Raw genomic sequence first — 22,781 nt, forward strand, 5'->3', positions numbered from 1 at the left:
ACAGAACAAATGAACAAAGAAGAAAAGAGACAAATCAAAAAGCAGACTCTTAACTATAGAGAACAAACAGATGGTTACCAGAGGGGAGGTGGGTGGGGAGGATGGGTGAAATAGATGAAGGGGATTAAGAGTACACTTATCATGATGAGCACTGAGTATTGTATAGAATTGCTGCATCACTATATTGTACACCTGAAACTAATATAATACTGTATATCAACTATACTAGAATTAAAAATAAAAATTAATTAACATATTTTTTAAAAAGTGAAATGAGGAGGACTGACTTAAGGGTCTATAGATGACTGGCTAGTGGTATAGACTAGAAAGATGAGATTCAAAGACAGTTTAGGAAGATGGGAGGAAGAAAGATCTAAAGGCAGCAATTGGTTTTCAAATGTTTTAAAATGCACCTGGCAATTGGTTTTATTCAGGTATGCTGAGCCAAATGATTAGGAAATGACTGCCATTGAAAAGATAGTTTGTAATTTGCAGTACCCAAGCAGAGAGAGGCACACCACACCAGTAATGGCCACATGGGGAAGCAATAGGGTTGGTCTGGAAGCAGGAGGTAGAGCAAAGCACAGGCAGAAGACTTTATTATGTTTTCTGTGAAAAGGAATGAGTGGGGCAAGGTAAACAACCGAAGAAGCTTAATATTAGATAGTTTTAATAATTGGGGCTGGAGGTGAGGTGGGGAGGGGTGGGGCATGCTCTGGGCTATGAGGATGATCTTTAGTTGCCTGGTGTTTGGCCCTGGGAAGATTAGGGCAGAGGAATATTGCCTTGTGGAGAATAAGAACCAGATTGAGGAGGTGGGGGTGTTGGAATGGATTTAGGATGACCTGACCCTAGGAGGAGTAATCTCTGCCCAGTCAGTGAGGCCCCAGATGCCAGAGCATCAATAATACAGAAAATAAGAAAATATAGTTAAATACAGTGAATACAACAAGACACCTATCCCACCCACTTCGAGCCCTGCTAGTATAAGGAATGTGAGAGAAAATACCCATTACCTGAAAAAGCTGCAGGGGAAACAGAATCTTTTGTTCTGTGCTGCTCTATGTGTTTATACCTTCCTGACAAGTTATCTTAGCATCCCCCAGTTAATTGATGTTAAGTTGCAAATTCAAAGGTCATTCCTCTTTAAAAAAAAAAAAAAAAGACTATGGAATAAACCATTGAGTGAAAAGAAAAAAAGGTCTTTCCTCTTTTCTTTCCTCACACACACGCACACACACATACACACTCTGACACCTACAACGGGGTAGGTCTTCTTGGAAAATTGAAGATTTTTATACTAAGTTGAATTTTTGAATTTTAATCACGAGGTCATGAAGCAACAACTATTTTCCATTGCCAATCATTTGAATCATGTATGATGCTGCTGTATATAAAACAATTTTTCACAGACTGTATTTCCCACTCTAACTCAAGTGCATAATACCAAAGGACTCTACAGTAAGTAGCAATATAACAATATTTCAAAAATTTTATTGGTTATCTAAAGAGAAAGGATGTGCAATAAAGCCACTAATAAGAACTGAATTTCATAAGTAAAATTTAAAAAATTTTTTCAGAAGTTTCATTGAAAAAATTAATCTCAATATTTTATATTATAATCCTCTCCTTATACTTTATATTAATATAGATGAAATTTCAATGCACTCTGCTAAAAAAAAAAGGGGGCACATCACAAGCACTTTCTCTGTGCAGGACACTATACGAGATACCATTGAGGATGTTCACATCAATGAAATGATCTAATTTCAAGGAGCTTATATAACCACAGACATACATGACTAACCTAATACAAAACAAAATATGATTAAGTGCTTAAAATAGAGGCCTGTGAAGTGCTCTGAAGCACAAAGCCATCTACTCCAACCTCCTTGTTCTAAATATGAGAAAACTGAGGCTTAAAGAAATCATAAAACAAGATAATGCACAGCTGGAAGGCAGATCTCTGCCTTGTTGCCAAGTCCAGTGCCTCCTCCACTCTACCATGCTGTCTCTTAATCTTTTTTTTCTATTACTTTTAATGACAATAAATAAAGGAAAACACTGATATAGTTTCTTCCTTTATCTGATATATGAAAATTTGACATATCCTATGCATCTTCATCTAAACATACACTCAAGGGGAGCCTGGCTGGCTCAGTCAGTAGAGCATGCAATTCTTGATCTCGGTCAGGGTTCTTAGTTTGAGCCCCACACTGGGTGTAGACATTACTTAAAAATAAAATAGTTTTAAAAAAGAAGAAAATAAAATAAAAATAAACATACACTCAAGAAATATATCATTTCATAGAGCCTACGACAGGCCTACTACTATAAATAACACTTATGAAAATGTATTCAGTGCTTACTGTATGCCAAACCACTGTGCTAAGTGCTTTATAAGCATCTAATTTAACCCATACAATAACACTTTGAGATAGGTATTGTTATTATGTCCGTTTTTCAGATGGACATAACAGTAAGTGATTAGTCAACGTTCACACAGTTAGAAGTGGTAGGCCTGGCTTGACTACAGAGCCTGGTCCTTAGAACAATGCCAATATACCACCAACTAGGAAAAAAAAAAAAAGTATACATTTTAAAATTGATAGTCGGAACTCAATGATGAGCCTATGATCTATACTGGGAAATGATAATGATTTTTTAAATTGCACTTAAAGTATCTGTTTAAATTATGTCATATTATTCTTACACACAGGGTAAGTCAAGGTTAGACAATTTTCCATTTATGCATATAGGAGTTTCATATAAGAAATTCTGAAATAATAAAGAATTCAGATCATAGCATGTCAGAGCATAAAAAGAAGAAAAATAAACCAAATCACACAAATATACTTAAAATTTAATTACCCAAAAATAATTTTCAACACTAAAGTCAGTATGATTTGGATTACAGGCAAAATGTATGTCAGCAAATAACTAAAAGACTAGCACCAAAAAACACTTAGGATCCAGAATATAAAAACACAAAAATCCAACTTTGAAAAAGCCAGTATTGGCTTTAAAACTTAGTTCCACATTTACTTGTCATCATTCAGCACTCAAATCAAGAGCCACCAACCAGTACATACCTAGCCCTTTACACAGGACCTTGCCCATTACAGGGCACAAATAGACACCTGCTGAGTAAGTGTATGTGATGGGTGGTATGAGAGAAAGTCACTAAAATATCATTTAGAACAATACCGACTTCCATGTATTGGAAAAAGGGAAGAAATTATGGTAGGGCAGGATTTAAAAAACTGAAATGAAATACAAATAAACACTTTAAGATTTACAAACATAAAAAACTTAGTGAATTTCTATGGTGCTTATTAGGTGCCAGACATTTCACCCCTGACGAAATTCCAGGCACAGAAGGATTAAGTTTGAGGCACACAGCTACGAAATGGCAGAGCAGAGAATTTGAACTCAGGCATTCTAGCCTTAGAGTCCATGTCATTTAAATGTCATAAGTCTAAAAGAGATATAATTTTGAGAAACTACATTAGAAAATACTTCCCTTCTGGATACATTTAGCAAAAATGAGTGTCAAATCATTACACATATGTGCAGATAATAGTAAAGCATTAAAATAAAATTCTATTCAATTAGAATGGGGATTAATTTAAACTAATTTTTCCCATTACTTAGGTGGTAAAAATTCATGAATTCACAAGTTCAATGGATGTTCTTTTTTTTTTTTTTTTTTAAAGATTTTATTTATTTATTTGAGAGAGAGAGAATGAGAGACAGAGAGCATGAGATGGAGGAGGGTCAGAGGGAGAAGCAGACTCCCTGCCGAGCAGGGAGCCCGATGCGGGACTCGATCCCGGGACTACAGGATCATGACCTGAGCCGAAGGCAGTCGCTTAACCAACTGAGCCACCCAGGCGCCCTCAATGGATGTTCTATTTTCAAAAATTTTGACCATATGCAAGCCATAAGAATAAAAAGTTATGATCTCATATTTTTACAAACATAATTTATTTAAAGTTTTGCATACCAATAATAAGGAAGTCAGGAAGTCAGTATATACCAACAGTTCTTGCATACCAATGATTTTTGCATACCAACAATACAGAAGTCAGTATATAGCAATGGTTCTCAACAGGGGCTAATTCTACCCCCAAGAGGACATTTGGCAACATCTGGCAGACATTTTGATTGTCACAACTTGGGAATTGGGGGGCGGAGGGGGGACTCAGGAAGAATGCTACTGTCATCTAGGGGCTAGAGGACAGGGATGCTGCTAAACATCCTACAACGCACAGCACAGCACACACACCACAACAAAGAATTATCTAACCCAAAATGTCAATAGTGCCACTGTCAAAAAACCATGGCATAGAGTAAGTCATTCAAATTACTAGAGAACACACCCTTTCTCCTCTTTCAGGCTCAGTCTCAAATTAGTACTTAGTCTTTCCTAATACTAAGCCCCTAACACTCTGATACTCCTACTTAGCCTCTACTCATACTATTACTAAGATAATTTGGAATTTAAATGAATGGATTTTTTTTAGGTTATAAAACAGATATGAAAATACAAGAAATAAAAACATACACACATATGTGTTGAAAAGGTAAACAGTTGTATATTAGACTTAAATGTAAGAGAAAAAAGATAAAGCACTTACTGTAAAAATTTTCTAAATTCTGAAGCTTCAAAGTTCTCCACAGCAATAGACTCAAGATTTGTTAAATTATCAGATGTCTGTCCAATAGTATGAAAATAGAAGTCAGGAACCCTTGCTAAAAGGACTGCTTTGTGTGCTTTGAACAAAGTACTACCTACACAGAAAGTAACATCTGTATGGATTTCTTCCCTTAGGAGCCTGTAATGAATAAAAAGGAACCATAGTTTAATTAGTGATACTCAGAAATATATAATATACCTATTTTTATAAAATAATTTTTCAAAATAGCACGCACTAAAAATACAGAGGTAAGTAACAAAAGTAAAATAGGTTAATATGAAAATGAGTTTGTTCTCAGTTCATTCCAAAGAACACTGTTTAATACTTGCTTAGAACCTAATTTTCTAAAATTCATAGTGAAAAAAAAGGTAATTACACTAAAAAGAGTAAGACTATTTTTCCAAAAAATATCTTTTAATTCCTTCTGGTAATAATAAAAACTTATCTTCTGCTATTTATGTTGATTTTCCTTTAAAATGTATCTACTTAAGATTTATTTCAGAAAAAGAACACAAAGTAATATGGTCACTGACTATTGAAAAGAATATATTTTTAAAAATCTTACTAAAAGAAGCAAAAGAAGTAAAATGTCAACAACACAAGCAAGCTGAGTATAACAATAGACAATACAGATTAGAAACTGGTACATTTTGTTCTGACTATTGTTAAATACCAAGTCTGAAATGCAGGCTTGGCCGTCAAGAATGTGACATTTTAAGCCCTTTTCCAGTTTTTTCCTCACACAAATAGAACAAACTATACTCTAATCTATTATTAAAACGATGGGCTCATGGGATAACACATTCAAATCCCTTTACTAATGCACATGGTTATGGTAAAGCCCACTGATTACAGATAAAGTGAAGGAAGAACAGAGATCAGCATCATAATACAAACTGTCATAATCTTTTGTCCCTGTGGTAACTATATATTTCTACTTTCTAAATACTAAATAATACTTCATATCACTACATCATTGTCTTCGGCAAGGTATGTATTCTCAGAGGATTTCCTTATCACAGGATATAACTGGCAATCACACCAGTACACTATAGGAAGTACAACTAATGGATAAAGATATCCATTACAGTGAAAGCGTAGAATGTTGCCACTGACACTCTCATGCCCCCAAGATCAAGTTAATGGCTCCTTCCTCTGATCCCAACACACTTGAGGCATACCTCTATAAAGAGCTTCTGTCATTGCATCATTATTTTTTTGAGTCTTTCCCCCTACTAGACAATAAATTCCCAAAGGCAAAAACAGTATATTCAGTATACAGAACTCAATATCTGCTTGTTGAATTTTGTTGTATTTTACACTAAACAAATGCTTCAGAGCACAAAACTTTCAGAACCTTGGAAACAATCAGCAAACAGAAGCATTTTAGTCAATATTTTAATCAATAAATTATTTTCATAAGTGGTTTTTAAAGTTATGCAAAAATGTACTGGTCTCTCAAACATTAATAAAAACTCAAATTGCACAAATACTCAATTTATTCCTTCCTCCCACCCACCTTTGCTCCATCCTCCACTCTTCCCCAAGTGAATAAGGAAGCAATGCAGCTGGTAGCCATACAACCATCACTAGGGAATCTGCCTTGTTCTTAAGATACGCTCATGAGTATTTGTTAAATAAAAAAATTTAATGTGTTTAAAAATTGTCAATTTGAAAATATAGTGCTTTTTATTTTATAAAACTACTTATCTCAGTTACAAGTATATCTTGTATGTTACAAGTAACAGAATTATCTGACTCAGACTGGCTTAAATATTAAAGGGGGTTTACTGGCTCATCAAATAGTAAAGTCTAGAGGAAGGACAGGTTGGAGCAAAGGCTCAACCATGTCTAGGTCCAGCTTTCTTCCATCTCATTTCTCTGCCAACTACTGCATTAAGCTATCTAATGCATTTTGGACTGCTGACGATCACTAAAGATGTATTAAGCATGTACTATGTACCAAGCACTGGGTACAGATAGATGACTAAAACATATGTGCACTCAAGGATTTTACTGAATAGTAGGGAAGACCGGCCTGAAAATTAGAGTGTGATATATTCAATAACACAAATAAATAAAATTTTTTCAGAGATAGGCATAAAAGACCTTACAGAGGATAAGAAAACCAAATGAGATTTCAAAGATCAAATAAGAGTTGGTCAGGGGGGGCACCTGGGTGGCTCAGTTGGTTAAGCGACTGCCTTCGGCTCAGGTCATGATCCTGGAATCCCGGGATCGAGTCCCACATCAGGCTCCCTGCTCAGCAGGGAGTCTGCTTCTCTCTCTGACCCTCCCCCTTCTCATGTGCTCTCTCTCTCTCTCATTCTCTCTCTTTCAAATAAATAAATAAAATCTTTAAAAACAAAAAAAAAAGAGTTGGTCAAGGAAGCAAGGCAAGGTCATAGTTAGTTCCTGGCTCCACGTTCCTTGCTAAGGTATGTGTGAGTATGGAGTTACAAACTGGTCAGCAGAGAGTACTGGGGGGCTAAGAAGTGACAGATGAAGCTGCTGGGATAAAGACAAATAAGAGGCAAAGAGTTTAACTCCATCTTACAGTTGAAGGCGAATCACCAAATGGACAAATTCATTTTTCAAAATATCACCTATTAGTTGTGTAGACGAGAAATTAGCAGGGAATGAAAATGAAGATGAGAAAATTACTGCACAGTGCAGATGAATGATGTAAAGGCTCGAGCCAGGAGAGATCAATGGTGATAGAGACTAGGGAATGGAATTAAAATATACTTTGGTAATAAAATCGGCAGGAGTTGGTGACTGGATGTAGAAGGTGAATGGAAGGGAATAACCTCTCTTTTTTGGCTTGGACAACTGGGTGCTAATGATACCACCAACTTTTACTGTATATCTGCTATTCCAACCTTCATTCTCAACTCCAGACATATTTCCAATGGTCTCTTGCATCTGACTTCCTCAACATTCACCATGCTCCTCCCTTTCAAATGCCCTAAGACTTGGTGCCATCTTCTGTGTTTCCCTTTCCCTGTACCTCCACATGTAATTGGTCACTGAGTCCATCAATTGCACATGTGAATCCCTTTCACTTTTTCCATCACCACTGCCATTATGTATCCCTTGACTATCATACAATATCTCCTAGCTGGTTTCCTTGTTTCTAATTTTTCTTCCCTCAACTCAAGATCTAAATATGTTAATCTTTTATTTAAAAAACACCAACAGCTCTCCACTGCCTCCACAATACATTCCAAACTCTTCACTGAAAAAGAAGGCCTCCATGATCTAGTCTTAGTTTACCCATTCACCCTCATCTGCTGTCACTTTGGTTGCAGGCCATACCCACAATCCCCTCCTAAAAAGCTACCAAATTCATTTATGGCTCGTCTTTGTAGCACATGACCCTGATGCTCTTAACCACATCTGAATGAACAATGGAATGAGCCAAGGTTAGCCATCAGCCAATGTGGTATTTAAACAAGTAAACTCTAGCAGAGATGTTCTATAATAAACAGAAACCGACTAATGACACTGTAAGAGAGTTTCAAAGCAAATCTAAGAGTAAGAAAAAGAAATGGGTAAGGATAGAAGCAAAGATGAAGGAAATAAATTACTGGAAGATCAGTTTGTAGAACTACTGCAGAGAAAACAGACTGACTGGGCTCATATTCTGTTTGTGTGACCTTGGGAAAGTCATTTTAACGTTTTTGGAGTCAGAATGTCAAGGTTTTTATTAGGACTCTACCACTTCATGCCTAATGCTCAGTTTCCTTATCTGTTAAATGGGAATAATACCAAGACTTACTTCACAGGGTAGTCAACCCCGCATCTAGCTAATAGAATAGCAATAAGTTTAGGGATTTTTATTACAATTGTCCTGAATAATGGTCCACTTCTCAATGAGGTCTTACTGTATAATTGCTGTCATATTCCAATCAACTTTCCAATTCTACATCAGATCTGGCTTTTTGACTACTGAAATAGTTTCCTATTTTACTTCTCCATATACCCTATTATCTCCGGTCACCCAGAGGTTTCTCTGTTCCTTGCTGTTTAAGAATCTAATACAACTTGCTTTCCCAAAATAAATCAAACTCTTTCAAATCTCTGTGCCTTTGTGAAAGCCATTCCCTTTGTTTGGATATCCTCTGACTTCTCCCTTCCTAATCTTTACCTAATCAACTATGAATCAATCCTCAAGAGATCACTCAAACGTCACCCTAAAAAGCCTTCCCCAAACTCACCCCAGTCCCCATAACTTTTGTTTGACTATTATCTCTCTTACCAGAGTGTAAGCACAACACCAAAGCTATGTCTTATTAATCTTTGATTCTTCAGGACCCAGTACAAATCTAGGTACATGGCGGGTGCTAGATACTTCATTAATATTTGCAAAATAAATCCATTATATTGCTGTGTTTGAAAAAGATTAATTAGGCACAGCAATTAGGGTGCTGGGTGCACATACGAAGTTTTCTTGTTAAAAAAACTGCCATTTTTTTTTTTTTTTTGCTTATAATAGGAACTTGGAAGTTCAGGATCCTATCCTTAATTACTGCTCAGATGAGGATACAAAGTTCACCTACTATGCCTTAATTTCATTTTCTTTATATAAATCAGACATGTTATCTTCCTTAAATTCCTGACACCTTAAGACTTACAATACAGCCAGGAGAATAAAGTCACTGAAAAGGGGTGCCTCATCCTTACAGATTCAGCCTAGAAACAGAACAACTTCAGTTTTATTTTTCCATCTTTTACATTAATCCCCCACTGGTGGAGACAAAGCAGCATCTCTGGCAGATAAGCCCAAATTAAAGGGACATTTTTTTAATTTATAGAAAGCACAGTTTAGAGCCGCTGAAGCCTAAGTGTAAGGGATAGAAAGCACTTAAAAAAAAATGTAGAATGCTGCACAGCTATTGGTTATTAGTGGTAATTATGTTTACTCTAATTCAGTAGTTCTTAAAGTGTGACCCAGGCAGCCAGCATCAGCATCACCATCACCTGGGACCTTGTTAGAAATGCAAAAGCTCTCTTCCTAACCAACTGAATGAGTACTATGATCCGGGACCCAGTAAATCTAAGTTTTAACAAGCCCTCCAGGTGATTCTGATGCACACTAAAGCTCACGAAATCAGTTTTGGTGGAAATGGCAATTGGCTAGGGAATATTTCTAAGCTTCATTTTCTTTATAAACTGAGATGTCATTAACTGGATTCACCATAGCCTGAGTTAAGCTTCAGAACAACCCTCCATTTGCTTGCGTCCTCATGGGAGCTGGGAGTAGCTGGGAGCTGTAGAGTGTTCTAGGTAGAGAGGGGAAACCAGTTTGCAATCAGGAAATATTTCTCTGTAAGCATTTCTGGTAAATTCTTTAAAGAAAGTTCAGAATTAAGAGACCTCCAAGACTCCACTAATTTGTTCTTTTTTTCCTTAATCTAAATAAATATTCATTTTTATACCTAATTTTATCATTTTTCTCAAACTAAGCTTATTTTTTTAAAGTGTACGCGTCAGGACCATGAAACCTGGATCCATCCCGACCTTAGCGATACGTCTTTCAAGAACTAAGCCTATTCGTCTTATTGTCGTAAACTGGTGCTGCACATAACTATGATACTAATTTTGCTTTCCTTTTTTAATCTGGTACGTGCTCTCCGAGGTGCTCGGGATTGGTTTTTTAGGGCGAGGGAACTGCTCTGTAGTGAGGAGACTGGTGCACGTCCCACAAAAGCCTGAGGCGAGGACCACGAGGAGGGGAGGGATGGAGTGGCCGAGAAAGAGCCACAGCTTCTGGGGCGGAGGCGGATGCCTTAAGAACTGAAGCAGCCAGAGTTCCCGCCTCCTCCTACCTGAGCAGATCCTGGCTGAGCTGCTCCGATACCACCGCCTTCAGCCGGCGCCGCTCACAGGGCCCCTTCCTTTGCAACCCCTTAGTGCAAACTCCAGGGGACCCCAGAGGTACCACGGGCGCCGCGCCACCCTCCCCACAGCCGGCCATGTCCCACAAAGGTACCGCGGCACCCCGCAGGCCCAGTTCAGGATCTCAATCTCCGGCTGCGGAAGAAGGGGGCGTTTCCGACCCAACGCTCCGCTCCTACCCGAATCCGCCCCTCAGGGAAAGGTTGACGCCTCTCCAGTTTGCACACGGTCCCTTATAGCCGCGGGACCGCTCTCCCGGGCAATCTGGGAGGCGCGCCGACACGTGACCCAGGAAGGGTGTGCGCAGGCGTAGTAGCTTTGTTTACTTCGGCCGGCGGGCACCCCGTCCCCGTTGCCCAGGGAACAAACCATCTCCAGGGAAGTGACCAATCTCTCTGGGTTATTTTTCCTCGATGTCTTTGCGTTGCGGGTGGTGCGTTATAACCACTCATTTTAGTTGATGTTTTATTGCGAGCCGAGTCCAAATCAACCTGCGAGCCTTTCCACATTAAGTCTTCCTGGGGTGTCAGCGCTTTTTTTCCCAGGAAAGAACAGGTTCACAGGACCTTTCCTGTGGCGAGTCTCGCTCCCTAATTTTGTTGGTTTGGGCAAGAAAAACTGAGGGTGTGAGGATTGGGGAAAGAACTTCATAAAATCAGCAAGAGTTAGAACACTCCTGAGTCCCCTGCAAAGGGTGTGTACGGAGTCTAAAAGACCCCCATCGCTTCCTAATCCAGGGAGTGGCTCATATAACCGCTCATGAACTTTAGCTGAGAAATATCAGCTTGTATTCCAGCGCTTTGCCTATAAAGCCATAATATTTATGACGAGGAAGGGAGGAGGTAATTTTGAACATTTTGGCCTGAAGAAAATAGCTGGACTGGATATAATTTAAATATCTTTTGGTATTTTTAAACTTATTTCCTCCGAAGGAAGAAAGCTCAATAGTTCTGCTTCTTTGAGAAGCTCCGCACAAAGTATCAGTTGTGGTTGGTTTGTTTGAATCAGTTTTCAAACGATTCAGAGGTTACATTTGGTTCTTATGTCTCCTGAGTCTCTTCTAAATACCAAGTTTTTAGAAAATAGATGGACCTTGTACCCTAAGGTTGGCCAAAGAGTAGCTGTTTCTCCAAATAATGCCCCTCTCAAATATTCAGACACATTAATAATGGAAAATATAACTGGATAATTGATTCTTAATTATTCCTGTAGAAAAGAGGAATGTCAAAGATAATAATAGCTAATATTTATTGAGTGCTTATTGGGGGGTGAGAGAACTGCTCTACCTGCTTTATATGCATTAACTCAGTCTTCACAACCACCATTTAGGTAGGCACTAATATGAGCCTAATCTACAGGTGCGGAAGTTGAGGCATGACAAGCTAGGTAACTTGGGAAAGGTCACACAGCCAGTATAGTGGTAATCTAGGTATTAAAACTTAGGCTGACTAGCAACCAACTCTTCCCCTTCAAAGTCCTGGAAGTTCTACCATGCCCCTTTATCAGCTGAAGTGACAGGCATTTTTATTATGCACAATTGCATTTATTATTAACTCACTGGTTCGGAATGGATGACAGAATGGTTTCTGGTTCATGTAATTTAATTCTCTTAAAACACCTTAGGCAATTGACTATGTGAAGTGATTAAAGAAAAAGTACCTCCTTAAAAAACAAAAATCTTAAAAATAAATAAAAGTAAAAAAAATCTGGTCAACGATGCTTCACATTTAACCATTAGAGAATTTTTACTTAAAGCACTATTTTTATTTTAATTAATTCAGGCTGTGAAGTCATTTATACCTTAATGTGAGTGAAATGATTGGATTCTTTTCCTGAAAGACATTTAGGGAAAACAGAGAATCCTAAGGAACTAACAATGGGAGATTTGAAGGTAGACACAGCTAAATCTATAATTTTGGGTTGGGTTGGCCTTTGCTATGATTCTCATGTGTGAAAAATCAATTAAGGTAAAATTGCCTTGGAAGGCAAAAAAACTCTTCTAAGAACTACAATTTCATGAAAGAAAAGTGATTTTTTTGGATGCATTATTTTTTCATTCTTTAAAAAATGTTTTCATTTGAAACATTTCAAATATACAAAGAAGTAAAGAGAGAGATACAATGAACCCCAATATACCCATTACCAAGATTCAACAATTATCATGATTTGGGCATATATGCTTTATCGAGTCTTCTTTCCTTTTGGTCCTTTCTCATGTTTTCTTCTTTCCTTCCTTCTTCCCTTCCTTCCCTACTTCTAAAATTTTTGAAAGTAAAACCACAGACATTATTTAATTTTATTCCTATATACTTCAATATGCATCTCTAAAAAAAATGGATGTTTTTAAATTACTAACATTATTCCTTATAAATTAACAATAATTCCATTTACTATATAACCCATTATAAAATTTTCCCAGCTGTCCTAAACAATATCCTTTATAGTTGGTTTGTTTGAATCAGTTTTCAAATGATTCAGAGGTTGCATTTGGTTCTTATGTTTCCTGAGTCTCTTCTAATCTAGAGCAGTTCCCTCTCCCATTTTTATCTTCATGCCATTGATGTAGCAGAAGCCTGGACAACTGAGCTGTCGAATATTCCACGTTTTAAATTTTACTGTTTGTGTCCTTGTAGTATCACTTACTATGTTCATTTATACCATACATTCCTGCAAATGTTAGTTTCAGAGGCTTGATTAGATTCAGGTTCAATTCTTTAGCAAAAAGTATTTAATAGGTGGTATATTAGTTTTCTATTGTTGCTTTAACACATTACCACAAATGTAGTGGCTCAAAAACAACACATTTTTTTCCCTTCAGTTTCGTAGGTTAGAATCCCCACATGGATCTCACTGGGCTAAAATCAAGGTTTGGGCAGGACTGCATTCCCTTATGGAGTATCTAAGGGAGAGTTTCCTTGCTTTATGCAAATTCTAGAGGCTGCCCATATTCCTTGGCTCTTGACTTCCTTTCTGCCATCTTCCATACCAGCAGGCTGAGTCCTTGCATTGCGTCATTCTGACCTCTTCTTCTGCCTCTGTCTTTACTCTTTTAAGGACTCTTATGGTTACATTCAGTACAATTGGATAATCCAGGATAATCTCCCTGTTTTAAGGTCGGCTAATTAGCAACCTTAATTTATTTGCAACCTTAATTCCCCTTTGCCATGTAACCTACCACATTCACAGTTTCTGGTATTAGGACATGGACATCTTTTGGGAGGGTGAGGGCAGGCATTATCCTGCCTACCACAAGTGGTAATTCATTTTGTATCATATCAGGAGGCCCATAATGTTTGGTTATCTTCCTTTTAATGTTGCTAAAATGTATCATACATTTTCATCTGATAGTTTTATCTGTTGATAATTCTTGGTTGGACCAACTAGGGATTCCAAAATGATTTTATAATTCTATCATTCATTTGCTGGAAATCTGCTGGAAATCTTCCTTAAAGAATGACCGTCCTTCATTAATTAGAAATATTGGATATCCAGAAAGACATTTCACACCGCAAAGGCAGGATACTTAATTCTCTTATTTAAATTACCATTTTTCAAAGTAAGGAGTTGGTACCCTCATTAATTCCAGTGTGTTCAATTTATCATTTTTGTTATCTTCATGAACTCATTGGTTTTTCTATATGCAAAGGCAATTGCATTTATTCTTTTTGATGCTCAAATTGCCTTATCTGGCCAATGGGAGTTCCTTTATATTGGCTCCTGTGTCCTTTTGACACATTCTTTAATCTGTGATAGCTTTCTTGCTTTCTGGCACAACCAAATACTAGATACCTTGTCTATTTCCCACCCCAGCTATTCCTCCAAAGAGCTACAGTTTCTTTTAGTGTGGAATGGTAGATAGAGCCCACAATCTGGGTGATAAGTGTGCTCACTGATATTGGGCTGCGTTGTTTCTAAGCAATACATGTTTTTGTAAGAAAAAAATTGCTGAGTTTATACTATATCGGATTCAAATTTAATATTATGAGATTTTTAGATTCTTTGTTTTTAAACTCTGTTCTTTTTTTTCTTGCACTGAAAAACTCTTGGTTCCTAACATTAACAGAATAACTTATCTATACATTCCTAAAGAAGTTATTAGAGTTTCATAATAATATGAATATTACTACTAACAATTAGACTATATTCAATTTAAGGTATTTTGAATTAATATCATGGAAATATCAAGTTGGGGGGAACCTGGGTGGCTCAGTCGGTTAAGCATCTGCCTTTGGCTCATGTTATGATCCCAGGTTCCTGGGATCGAGCCCTACATCGGGCTCCTTGCTCAGCGGGGAACCTGCTTCTCCCTCTCCCTCTGCCTGCTGCTCCCCCTGCTTGTGCTCTCTCTCTGTCAAATAAATTAAAATAAAATTAAAAAAAAAAGAAATATCAAGCTGTGTGGATACTATAGAATGACTATTTGTGTCCTCCCAAAATTCATATGTGGAAATCTAATCCCCAGTGTGGTGGAATTTGGAGGTGGGACCTTTGGGAGGTGATCAGGTGATGAGGATGGAACCCTCATGAATGGGATTAGTTCCCTCATAAAAGAGACCCCAGAGAATTTCCTTGCCTCTTCCACCATGAGAGGATACAGTGAGAAGACAGCTATTTACATACCAGGAGGCAAGCTCTTATGAGACACCATATTTGCCAGGGCATGATCTTGGACTTCCCAGCTTCCAGAACTATAAGAAATAAATGTTGGTTGTTGAAGCCACCCAGTCCATAGTATTTTTGTTACAGCAGCCTGAACTAACTAAGACAGTGAGGATTATAAAATATCACTTATCCATCTCCTTTCTCAGGTGAGAAATGCATGGAAATGATCTCGGAACAATATTTAATTTTTTTTCTGTCACTTTCCTTAAGCTTTCCTCCTCTGCTCACCTCCCCCTCACTCACCTCTTCTTCCTTTCTTCTCAAAATACCAGGAAGCTAACTAATGAAGTTTAAGCTTTACGGGCCCCACTTATACAAGCCCCTTCCAAGGCTCCAATGAGATCCCTAGAAATGTGTTTCCTTTTTGTAGTTTTGGGGGTATGTTTTTGTAAATTTTGCAAAGGTAAGAAATTTTACCACATTTGATCAAGAATTTCTTCTTAGCCAAATGTCCCCTCATATATGATGGCACTGAGTGCCTACAGGCATTTTTGGGATATGGCCACATTGAAACTAAGTTGAGGATACAGTAGTTTGGGCATATTTATTGGTTCACAATCATTTCCACATCTAGATAAGTTGTTGCTCTCTGTTCTGGTGCAGGAATGGCTTCCAGGAATAGTTTGCTGATTCATCCTGCATAGTGGCATGAAGGGATAGGGCCCAAGGTCACATCACATCACATCACATGTGAAGATGTCTTACAGGAAATGGTGCTAGAAGTATATAGGTAGTTAGGACATATACAACAGTAAGTAGAGGCTTCAGTTCTCATTAATGTCTAGTCAGAGTGAAAGGAGTATTCTTAGTAATGCAGAATATGCAATTATAAACACAAATTTCCTCTTCGATGAGACTCAAAGTAGAATTTGTCAGAATTCCTGTATTTATAACTTATGTTTGTAATATTAGTCACCTTCCCAGAAATTTTAGTCTGTTGTAATTTCTCATTCTAAATAATCACTTTCATATCTAGAAAAAAAATGTTAAATGGCAGCCATACCATTTATAATTGTTTCAGTGGTATTCATATCTTCCTGATGTTTATTTTTATTTTGTCTTGTATTGTTACATGTATTTATTTATTGCCAATGGAGCTCTTAATGAGATATTTTCTTTGCAAAAATGAAGAAGAAGTGATGGTCTAAAATGTTCCTCTGGCCTTACTTTAGCACTAAACTAGAAAGAGGTGGACAATGTTTATCAATAGGTCTCTTTTTTCTAATCTTCTTTTTTTCAAGTTTTTATTTAAATTCCAGTTAATTATCATGCAGTGTAAAATTAGTTTCAGATGTAGAATTCAGTGATTCATCACTTATATACAATACACAGTGCTCATCACAAGTGCCCTCCTTAATACCCATCACCTATTTAACCCATCCCTCCACCCTTCTCCCCTCCAGTAACCCTCAGTTTGTTGTCTATAGTTAAGAGTCTGTTTTATGGTTTGTCTCTCTCTTTCCCCCTGCCATGTTCATCTGCTTTGTTTCTTCAGTTCCACATATAAGTGAAATCATATGGTATTTGTCTTTCTCTGGACTAACATATTTCGCTTAGCATAATACTTTTTAATTCCACCCACGTCATTGCAAATGGCAAGATTCATCCTTTTTATGGCAGAGTGCTATTCCATTGCATATATATATACCACCTATTCTTTTATTTTTTTAATTTAAATTCAATTAGCCAACATATAGTACATCCTTAGTTTCAGATGTAGAGTTCAATAATTCATCAGTTGTATATAACACCCAGTGCTCATCACATCACATGCCCTCTTTAATGCCCATCACCCAATTACCCCATTTCCCCACCCACCTCCCCTCTAGCAACCCTCAGTTTGTTTCCTATAGTTAAGATCTCTCACGGTTTGTCTCCCTCTCTGATTACTTCCCATTCAGTTTTCCCTCCCTTCCCCTATGATCCTCTGCACTGTTTCTTATATTCCACATATGAGTGAAATCATATAATTGTCTTTCTCTGATTGACTTATTTCACTCAGCATAATACCCTCCAGTTCCATCCATGTTGATGTGAATGGTAAGTATTCATCCTTTCTGATGGCTGAGTAGTATTCTATTGTGTGTGTGTGTGTGTGTGTATCATCTATCATCTATCTATCTATCTATCTATCTATCTATCTATCTATCTATCATCTATCTATCTATCTATCATCTATCTATCTGTCTATACCACATCTTCTTTCTCCATTCATCTGTTGATGGACATCTTGGCTCTTTCCATAGTTTGGCTATTGTGGACATTGCTGCTATCAACATTGGGGTGCAGGTGCCCCTTCGGATCACTACATTTGTATCTTTGGGGTAAATACCCAGTAGTGCAATTGCTGGGTCGCAGGGTAGCTCTATTTTCAACTTTTTGAGGAACCTCCATACTGTTTTCCAGAGTGGCTGCACCAGCTTGCATTCCCACCAACAGTGTAAGAGGGTTCCCCTTTCTCTGCATCCTTGCCAACGTTCGTTGTTTCCTGACTTGTTAATTTTAGCCATTCTGACTGTATACCACCTATTCTTTATCCATTCATCAGTCAGTGGACACTTGGGCTGTTTCCATAATTTGGCTATTGTTGATAATGATGTTATAAACATTGGGGTGCATATATCCCTTTAAATCATATATCCCTTTTGTATCCCAAAGGATACAAAACTCTGATGCCTCAGGGAGTGTCTCTGGTGTGTGCCTGGAGCACTCTGCGGCTGTGTTTGGCTGCTTATCCCTCAGATCAATCATCTGCAGAGGCTCTCCTGGCCTACAGTAGGCAGTGTTCGGACCTTAGCCAGAGTGTGGCAAGTTTTAACTAGGCATGCTCTGGTCTGCTTGTTAAGTAAGACCTGATGTGGGACTGAAGACTTACAGAACTCTATGGTCAGTAGACATTGCGTGTGCGGGGGTTTGTGCTGGTCTTCTGGGGAAGAGGCCTGCTGCACTGGTCTTTAGGCACACTTGCCCAAGAAAAGCAGCACCAGCAGGGCACGGGGGGGTGGGACTTGGTGTAAGCAGGTTAGGCAGCCAGTGTCGGCTGCTGTGCTATTTACTGAAGGAGGGAAATGGTGTCAGCCAGCTCCTTTGTCCCTGGGGAGGGGTCTCTGTGCTTGCTGCTCTTGGGGAAGCACTCCCAGAAGAGTGAATAATTTCCCCTCATGCGTCTCAGGTGTTTTTCTATTTTCATGCACTCTGTCTCTGCGTTGCTCGCCTGCCTAGAGCAGCGCAGTGCCCTTTGGGCTTTATCCTAGCCAATCCTGCTGACTTTAGGGACGTGCTGTGGCAGGGGCCTGAACTGGTCTTCTGGGGGAGGGTTTCACTGCACTGGAATGGATGCTGGTTTGACCAAGAAAGGCAGTCATGCCAGAGCGCAGGGGCATAGGATTTGGAGCAAAGCAGGCTAAACAGCCAGTGTCTGGGTTAGGTGCCCTCAGCAGGTGTCTCTGTGCCTATGCTGAGGGGCGGAGGAGGGAAATGGCACCTGCTGGCTCTTTTGTCCCCAGAGAGGTGAATCTGCGAATGCCACCTTTCACAGATACGCTCTAAGAAGAGAGAACAGTCCCTCCCTGTGCTCCTTAGGCAATCCTCAGATCATACGGTCTGCGCTGGGGTTGCTTGCCTGCCTTCTCTCCAGGAGTAGGGCAGTGCGTTCAAGACTATCGCAGCCAAGCTTGCCAACCTCTAAAACTCCATTCTTTGAGCCCCGCTGGTTGCAAAAACTCACAAAAATCAGCTCCTCTCATTTCCCAGTCAATGGCTTTGGGAAAGTGTTCTCTCTGAGTGTTCCCCTGTGTGCTCCCTTCTCTCTGTGACCACAGCTCCCTCCCCTCCACAGCACCCACTATCCATTTCTCCCCCAAACTGCATTTCCATGCTTCCTACCTTCCCCAGTGTGGCCTCTCCTCTCCCTCTACTTGTGCAGTTTGTCCTGTCAGTCCTCAGGTCAATCTCTTGGGTATTCAAAGTGATTTGATAGTTATCTAGGTGTGTTCAAGGGACAAGGCAAGCCTAAGGTCCTCCTACTATGCCTCCATCTTAGCTCTTCTTATAAATAGATCTCTTATTCTCTACCTTTAGTCACATTGAAACAAACATATCTTAAGGAAAACAGGTACTACAAGATCTAATAGAAATATATATTTCCCAAGCACATTTTATGTATCATAATTAAGTGCTCAAGCTACTTAGAGTAAAAACTATTGTGTTTTTCCTGAAAGGATAATTTTATTTCAATCATAGTTTCTATTTGGAAGGTACTTTCACCATTTTCAGGGCTGACTTTAACATTTGAATACAGCAATTAAACGGTTGATGTGGTAATGAATATATAGAGACTGTTTAGAGGTCTAAGTATGAATTAAATAACTTGGTATATTCTGGATGCTTCAGGCAAATTTCTTAAAGTTCTTGTATGAAATGTAATCTGAATTCTGTCCAGATATGTCCTGAAAGAGTCTTGAAACATCAAGATCTGGCACCCCAAAGGCTGCCCTAAGTCTAGCAGCTATCCACCTCTGTTATGAAACCGTCCTCATCAAGATCAAAAAGCTTAAACGACACTTGCAGAATCTTCTCAGTATTGGCAGGATTGCATAGGATAGTCAGACCTGTCCCGTATTCTCTGAATTCTATATGCCATCATTATTCATGTCAAAGGGGGCAAAAAATTGTTCCAAGGGCTCTGAAATTAGGACATTTAGGTAATTTGCAAATTCTTCAATTCCTATAGTGGCGACTCCTTTAGTGGCAACTGCAATTGCAGCATATTCATCCAGATGCTAATGAATAGTATCCCAATCTAACTTCAATTTCTGGCTAATTTTTGTAATTCCATCAAACTAGCTTCCATGGGTAATTGAAGGTTACCCGTGAAAATCATCAGTCTACAATCTTCCGGAGTGTGGTCTGTCACAGACACCCCCCAAAGCATTTGCCATGTTGATCCTCACTGTATCGGCAAAAGGGTTGGGTCTTTTTTTTTTCTTGGTCATTTGATGTATAAACAGGCATACACTCACCTTCCCCTTTGGTGAAGAACTGACTCAAGGTCAACACATAGACCCAGAAACCTGCAAACCCCTGCCAGGCTTAGGTCCCCGTGTCCGGTGTATTTGGGTACCTGGGTAGCACCGACTGCACAGGAACACCTGGAGAGAAGTCCCCTAGTTTAAAAGTGACCCGACAGCTGCAACTGGTATGCACTCCTTCCAAGAAAATCAGGATCTGTGGCCACTTCCTTTCGGATGTCACTCGCTTCAGGTTTTCATTCCGGGTATTCTTCCTGGAACTGGGGTCCTCTGGGATCACAAGCACAGGCCATGTTGACAGTAGGAGTTTTCCAGCCACTGGGATCTGCCCGTTTTGACTTGCAGAGACCACCAATGGTGACCCTGCCACCACACAGGCGATTTGGTCAAAGAAAGTGGAGTGTGGGGCCATTACACAGATGAGGGCCTCATCTCAGCGTGCTTTTTCCCCTTTCACTTTAACCAGGAACTCTGCTGAACAGAATGTTGCCTGAAACAAGAATTTGAGTGGTGGTCGCACCAGTTTTTTCCCCCAACTCTTCGCAGGGTTGACTGGTCAAGCAGAACCGCTCATGGTGGAAAGTGAGGACACTGGCCAGAGGACGATGAAGAGGAAGGCGATGCAGGACTGACAGACTGGCACCAGGACAGCCCCGGTGAGGATGATATAGCCCAGCACCATGGGCTGATGCACCTCTGCCGCACGAAGGGGTTGGCCACTGCAGACGGCGCAGCTTGTTCATCATGTGGCGAAAGGTGGATCCCACACCCCCATCTCGGAGTCCAAGGAGGTGGACTGAGCCATGAGGCCAACTTCTCAGTGGTCTCAGGATGCCGGTAGATTGGATATGAGGGCAGCCCCCAAAGCACACCCCTTCCCCATATTCACGTGCCCTTTCCACACGTAATTAGAACTCTCAGATACAATGTGGGTTAATAGGAAATGAGGATGTATTACCCTTAATTATTTCTTAAAATCAGAAAAATTAAAAATGATAAATGGTGTAATAGAATGAGAATCATATCAACAGTACAATCTTTTCTGCTTTTTGTAAATGTCTTCCTTTTGACATATATGCTTAATACATTATTTTCACATGATTTCTGACATTTATATTAAGGATATATTATATACCTACTAGGGATATATGAATTTAAATAGATGAATATTAATTAAAACTTTTAATTTAAATGCCATTACCAGTACAGTTTACTTACTCTGAGATGCTTTGGGAGCTGGTAAGTCAAATTCATTTACTCTCCCTACAAACTGATCTCTACAGAGACCATAATATCTCTTTATGCTAAGAGGTTTGACTGATGGCACCCAGGAGCCTTTATATCTGTTACAAGCACTCTTCCACATGCATAGCAAATTAGAATACATCCATTATCATGAGCTGGAATTAGCCATGGCACATTTGATTCATATTCTTAACAAGAGTCCACATGAACCAGTCAGCATTCCAAACTGATATAAGTAACAACAACAAACCTTAAAATCACCTTAGTCAGTAACAGATTTTCAGTAAAATAAGTCAGGATTATTTTACTGGGTCAACATAAACAGTCAAAGTCCTATTCTTCCCTTTGCAGCTGCCCTACAGAAATGATCAAGAGGGAAGCATAATCAAAGTTGCTGTGAACCAGGCTCTGTTCTATACCTTGTAACATTTGCAACTCTGACAATGCTAATTTGCTAATTACTGATTTAAATTCCTTTCCCCAGAATTAAAAGTCAAATTATAGGTTTCTGGGAGATGTTTCTATTTATTGGAACACACCAGGTTACCAATAAAACCGAACAGCATAGATACAGAGCCTGTTATTTTACTGGAAAGATTAGAGGCTTTATGATGAATCTAGGTCAGATTCTGGTTCTAACAATTATACTGTGGGCATTGACGAACGTTATTTTCACATCTATAAACTGGTAATACTCTCTACCTTGCAATGTTATTATGAGGCACAAGCAAAAATGTAGATAGAAAGTTGGGTTTTTATTAGTAAATAAAAGTTGCTTAAGATACAGTGATGAGAATTCTTAAGGACATTCCACTTTCTTCTGTCACTATCAGAACTACATTTAGTGAGGGAGATATTTTTTCACCAACCTAGTCTTATTTGGGAACATAGTTGTAGCCTCTAAGGAGCCATGATTTGGCAATGTTACTGATTGTCTCCCATGCCAAATGAGACCAACCCTAGAGAATGAGTAGTATTCCCTTGAGCTTGTATCATTCTCTATTCTGTAAGTCTTCCCACTCTTATTTGCAATGTTCATTACTACTCTTGAATCCTTGTTTAATTTAACTGCATTCTGTGTATACTTCCTTTTTTTAAGATTTTATTTATTTATTTGAGAGACAGAGACACAGAGAGAGAGATAGCGAGAGAGAGCATGAGTGGGGAGGAGGGGAGAGAAGCAGGGAGCCCAATGCAAGGCTCCATCCCAGGACCCTGGGATCATGACCTGAGCAGAAGGCAG

The 22,781-nt window shown here is 39.0% G+C and overlaps 1 protein-coding gene across 3 annotated transcripts in view; it reads right to left on the reverse strand.

Annotated features, from left to right (window-relative positions):
* Positions 1-10,826, reverse strand: part of BTBD8 (BTB domain containing 8) — a 104,869-nt gene extending 94,043 nt beyond the window's left edge. For 2 of the 3 annotated variants that reach the window (XM_032423803.1, XM_032423795.1), the window contains exons 1-2: positions 10,532-10,826; positions 4,641-4,838 (exon numbers count right to left, since the gene is read on the reverse strand). In XM_032423803.1, coding sequence (XP_032279694.1) covers positions 4,641-4,838; positions 10,532-10,680 — 347 coding nt within the window. In that variant the 5' untranslated portion in view covers positions 10,681-10,826. The remainder of the gene's footprint in view (positions 1-4,640; positions 4,839-10,531) is intronic. The other variant, XM_032423812.1, reaches the window with a different exon arrangement.
* Positions 10,827-22,781: the final 11,955 nt, after the last annotated feature.

The sequence above is a fragment of the Phoca vitulina genome, unplaced genomic scaffold (assembly GCF_004348235.1).
Source record: "Phoca vitulina isolate PV1807 unplaced genomic scaffold, GSC_HSeal_1.0 scaffold2, whole genome shotgun sequence".
Lineage (NCBI taxonomy): Eukaryota > Metazoa > Chordata > Mammalia > Carnivora > Phocidae > Phoca > Phoca vitulina.